Genomic DNA, 5,377 nt, shown 5'->3' with positions numbered 1-5,377 from the left:
AAGAGTGCGAGTGTCTTTTCATTTCAAACTAAACCACACTTTCTCCTTGATATATGAAGGCAAAGCACAGGCAGTGAATCTGCTGAAACATAACGCTAGAAGCACCCACAGAGAGCGGGCAGCTTGTTTCTTCATGCAGACTGGGAACTGTTGTGATATGTGAGTGGTGAGATTGCTACTGAGTGAGCGGGAGTTCCTAACAGAGTTCAGTTATACCTGCTACGCTGTGATCGGTGTCTCCTTATACACAGCAACACAACAGGAACGATTCACACAGCCTGCAAGAAAACGGCATTAGGGAGCACAAAAACAAGAGAAAATCAGAGAATGTGAGACTTGTAAAAACAACAAACTTTTATTTGTATCCTTAATTGAGTATAACACAAATCTGCAATATTCAACTGGAATACTTTGTTGTTTATGAAAGTGTTAAGGATTGCACAGGGGGTTACATCTGAATATTTGATCGCAAACACAGATATGATTTCTTTCTTTCTCTAAAATGTGAGACAGCAATGTTTCAGGAGTTAAGGACACATGTTCATTCTATAACTGTTTTATTTCCTATTTGGGTTGATGTAACTGCTTTATTTTTTAAGATTGACTGTTTTTCCAAGCATTGTTAGATGCCAGTGTTTCATATCTATGCAAAGTTTTCATTTCAAAAACAGTATCATAGCTACTCAGTGATTTCTTATGATTTTAAATCTGTATTTATCCTCAGAGCGATCGCGAAGCAAAAAGAGCTGCTAGAGTTTGTTTTTGTGGCGGCTGTGCTTCAAAAGTAAATTATTATAATCTTAATTCAAGTGATGAAGGATTCTGAAAGTCTGACAGTACTCCAGACAGACTTCTACTGTAAGGTACTACTGTAGGTGATTAACGGTTTAGAAAAGTGTAGAAAAAAAATTTAAATTTAAATTTAGAAAAGTAACCAGAAAGTAATCAGTTACATTACTTTAATAAAGTAACTGAAATAGTTTACATTTGAAATAGGGTAACTTGTAATTCTGTAACCTGTTACATTTCCAAAGTAACCTTCCCAACGCTGACGCCAGGGAACGGACAACAGGAGGATCTGGCCAAACGGTAGATGGCAGGGTGTCTTTGAGATGCTCGACATCCGTGCATGAACCAGAAGTGGTCCTGGAGGAGCGAGAAGTGAAAGAGTCCTCGAGACGGTGAAAGGTGTGGATGGCGTCTGTTGTCCAGGACAGAGACTTGGACCTGCTTTTAGGGAGGGATGTCACAGGAGATGTCAGAGAGCTGTGGCTCCTGATGAACCTGCCATAGAAGTTCACAAACCTTAAGAAACGCTGGAGTCCTTCAATGCTTGTGGGAGTGGTCCAGGAGCGAACGCCTTCAACCAGCCTGGTTTCCTTCAGCGTGCATGTTGTGTTCCAGGAACTGGATGCTGGTTTGCTGGAGATGGAATTCCATGATGAATTTTGATCATTTTGCACCTCAGCAGATCTTCTGTCCAATGTGTGAGTCAGCACAGACCTCAACACCTATCGATGGGTCGGTATTTGTAACCCATCGCACCTGACCTTCGACAGATAGGAGCTCGTGCATCAAGGCACCTGCAGTCTCCTCCCTCTCAAGACAATATTTAAAAATCCATGGCACCTGCATATGACGACAGTTCAAGCACAAATGCCAAGGCAGCCACCACTCACATACACAGGTCCTAACCTTCAGAAGCGTCTCCACAGAGCCTCATTCCTTCATCCAAGCTGTACGTCTCTGCCTTACCTGGGTGAAGTCTTGTGCTTCAACATTTATTCATCAGGGAGATTATTGAACAGCAGGTTTTTTTTAAATCATGAATAAATAGGATGTTTTATAAAAAAAATTAAAAAAAGTAGTCTGAATGTAGAGATGAGCAGTAATGAATAATTAATTATTTTAATTATTAATTTTAAGCAAACAGTAGTGTGTGTAAATTGTTAATTTATCAATTTTGGAATCACTTTACAGAATCCAGTGGACCTTGGTCTTCTGTCCCACAACAAACAGCAAGACGAGACTGAGACATTGTTACTGCGAACAGATCTCGACTTGCAACAGAAAAAGTTAAACTGATGTTCTTGCACAAGAACATGAAGATAGTCGCCTGCAATATAAAAGCATGACAGCTTCCAGTGGTGTTATGATCATTTTGAAATGCAGCATACATGCAGCATAATAATGCAAGTTAAAATGTTGATTTTTGCTGGGAGAAAAGAAAATAGCTTGGCTGCATCTGAAAACCAGAGGTGGACGAAGTACACAAATCAAGTACTTGAGTAAAAGTACAGATCCGTATAATAAAATATTACTCCAGTAAAAGTAAAAAGGTTTCAGTTTTACTCGAGTGAAAGTACAAAAGTACTTGATTTTTTATGTACTCAAGTAAAAAGTACCGATAGATGAATGTTTATTTTGCAATTTTATATAGGCTACTTTTATCATTTCATTTTATATTAGCATATATTTTTTTATAATCCTACTGCTCAAAATACCCTGGGATTTTCCCAAAATAACCAAGGGGAAGATGAGCATGCATGAGTTATTTTATTTAATCTGTGTTATTTTAATGTTTTTTTTTTGACCTAAAACATAGAGACTCTGATGTTGATGTGTCTGCATTCAAGCATTTCAGTGGGCTTAAACAGATCACCCTTTACAGCAGATTTAGTTCACAAACAACTGATAGCGTTGACCTAAATATGATTTTCAGTTACAATAATTCATCCTAAAATTCAACATTAGTGATTTACTTTTAGCAGCATCAGTCGCGCGTGCGGTTCTGTCTTGTGAATTCAGTTCACTGAGACTCCCACTAAACGGTTCATCTGAATCAGTGAGATGTCGACTTGAGAACAGCTGCGATCGGTTTGGTGCGATTTGCGAACAGACGTGATATATTATAAAGAGTAACGATCAGTTTTATGAATGTAGTGAAGTAAAAAGTACAATCTTATGCTTTGGAATGTAGTGAAGTAAAAGTAAAAGTTACTCAAAATAAAACGACTCCAGTAAAGTACAGATACTTGAAAAATGTACTGAAGTACAGTAACGAAGAAAAGCTACTCCGTTACTGCCCACCACTGCTGAAAGCTGGAAAACACTGCCTTCGGAGGACGCATTACAAGGCATCAGGAATCCAAAGTTACTAACTCTGCCACGGACACTAGCATTAAACTATTTACTAATCAATTCAAAGGAATAAAATGATATAAATAATCGAAAGCTTAGTTGTTAAAAATAATGTAATGAAACATTTTTATTTAACGTTTTTTAGCATTTTTATTTAGTTCAAAAAGGTATTTATTATAAACGGAGTACATATCAACGCTCACCATTCGACACATTCGGTCAGTCACATTAGCAAAGTGACCAGAGGAGCGAAACGCTCTGGGTGCAGAACAGACGAGACAAAGGAGAAAAGAAACACAATGCATTCAAAGGAGGACAGCAATGTACAAATGAACTAACAGAAATTAGTAAGCTTACACTATTATTTTTTCATTGTCATGAAGTCATTCAACCTTTAACGTTGTTGCCATCAACAGTGATTAACGTTAATATCAGTTCATTTCTGAGGATCTCCATTTCTTAAAAATAAATAAAGTCACATGTTTGTGAATGGGCATTTGAGAGGAATGGAGAAGATAAGGATACGAACTAGCCCCCTTTTGCAGAAAATTGCCATTTTGAATTCAAAATATCAAAATATTTATTCATTTGTGTGATTCAAGTAGATGAGTTAAAAAAAAAAATCTTATTTCATACTTCTGTACAAAACAATGCTGAACTTTGACAAAAAAAGTGATGTTTTAAAATGTCATATTAGTGATTTTATAATGTCGAAATATAAATCCAAAAGTAAAACGTAAAAAGAGCTATAGGCTATTACTGAGTGGAAATGGTAGGCTAAATGAGACTACGAATGATCCTCTGCTGCCATCTAGTGGTCATAGTGAGAATAATGATATTCATCATTTTAATAGTATTTGGTTTTCTTCCAGGTGGCAGAAATCTTCCACTTAAGCACGGCAAAGTTTCCATGAATTGCCTCTATATGTAGAATGCAGATGTTCTTCAAAGTGAATTTTACATACGTTTACATAAAAAGGCGATTAATTCAGCACCTGAAAACGGACACTGTGCTTCTGGACAGACCTGCAGTGGGTGTTTGATTAGGCTCGTCTCTTACGCTCTGGACTCGACTGGCACGCCAGCTGACCGAGTTATCAAAGGTTCAAGATGAATCCCTGATCACAGTCATCAATCCATCATGCTTCTGGTAAACTGTGCCTCTGTTATCAGACCTATTCAATAATCACGTCACAAAATACTGAACAACCATCTTTAATTGCAGGACCAAATTTAATCGGAAAATTGTAAAAAATATCAAATTCATACAAATGCTCTTTAACGGAGATGGTGCTAGTAGCAAAGTGTACAAAAATGAGGGGAACAACAAACCGCTTTTAATATTTCATCTACCCATCTGGAGTCCGATCAGCTTCATTTAACACTCGGTATTCTCTCGCAGTGAGACAGACGAGACACAGCTGACCTAGTATGAACGGACATCTGCATATGATCGGAACTCAACGCAGCTCCCACGCTACTCTCCATTGGAAATGAATGACTGGATGACCGGTCTGTCGTTTGTCGGATAGTGGAAAGCCGGCTTGAAACACAGTGGAAACGGCAGTATGCCGAGGATCGTTTTCCTTTTAAAACATAAACGCAGCAGTGTAAATGTAGCCTTAAATCTAAGGGGGCTGGGACGCATTCACACTACAGCCTCATGTGTGCGCCACATCTCTGAGTGTAACCGGTGTGAACTAGTAGGTGTGTTCGACTTGACACGGACCGACTGTGCAGTGCAGACCGATCGGTGTCTTACAGTACCACGAGAGCTAAAGAGAGCAGACTGCTCCGTGCGCTTTCGAATCGCTCTCGCGGATGTCAAACACTGATCGATCTGCGCAGCACCTCTTCTAGTCGAACACACCGGCTAGTGCAGCAGGCTTATTGGCTCACTGACGCTGATGAGATTAACCCCTTAGGTATCGCAATTTGGTACCGAACGACAAGACGTTTTTCGATACTCGACGGTATCGAGGCAATTCGGTCGGTGTCTAAAAAGTATCGAACTCGATACCCAGCCCTATATACTGATGTCGTTTTCTGCACGCTGGTCGATAAATATGAAAGAAGTGAGTTCGGCTCAGAGCAAGCTTTCCTGCAGTGAACAGAACGAACGTTGTTCTCTGATCTCTGTGCTTCAGACGTGTGCGCTGCACGCAAACAGAGCGCAAGTTCTTCCCTTCCTGCACTTAAATCGTTCAAAATCACACTAAGATGTGAACGCAGGAAT

General features: G+C 39.3%; 1 protein-coding gene and 1 long non-coding RNA gene across 3 annotated transcripts in view; one reads left to right on the top strand and one right to left on the bottom strand.

Moving 5' to 3' along the window:
- Positions 1–3,271: 3,271 nt before the first annotated feature.
- LOC107575845 (uncharacterized) overlaps positions 3,272–5,377 on the top strand; it is a 14,135-nt gene continuing 12,029 nt past the window's right edge. Inside the window, exon 1 of the long non-coding RNA XR_001607950.1 lies at positions 3,272–4,570. This is a non-coding gene — a long non-coding RNA (uncharacterized lncRNA). The remainder of the gene's footprint in view (positions 4,571–5,377) is intronic.
- The window catches only part of LOC107575844 (serine/threonine-protein phosphatase 4 regulatory subunit 3-like), a 21,279-nt gene continuing 21,050 nt past the window's right edge, over positions 5,149–5,377 (bottom strand). The window contains exon 15 of one of the 2 annotated variants that reach the window (XM_016262166.1): positions 5,149–5,363. In XM_016262166.1, the coding sequence (XP_016117652.1) occupies positions 5,352–5,363 (12 nt within the window). In that variant the 3' untranslated portion in view covers positions 5,149–5,351. The remainder of the gene's footprint in view (positions 5,364–5,377) is intronic. The other variant, XM_016262165.1, reaches the window with a different exon arrangement.

The sequence above is a fragment of the Sinocyclocheilus grahami genome, unplaced genomic scaffold (assembly GCF_001515645.1).
Source record: "Sinocyclocheilus grahami isolate Dianchi unplaced genomic scaffold, SAMN03320097.WGS_v1.1 scaffold2942.1, whole genome shotgun sequence".
Taxonomy (NCBI): domain Eukaryota; kingdom Metazoa; phylum Chordata; class Actinopteri; order Cypriniformes; family Cyprinidae; genus Sinocyclocheilus; species Sinocyclocheilus grahami.
This window is presented reverse-complemented; position numbering and strand designations above follow the sequence as displayed.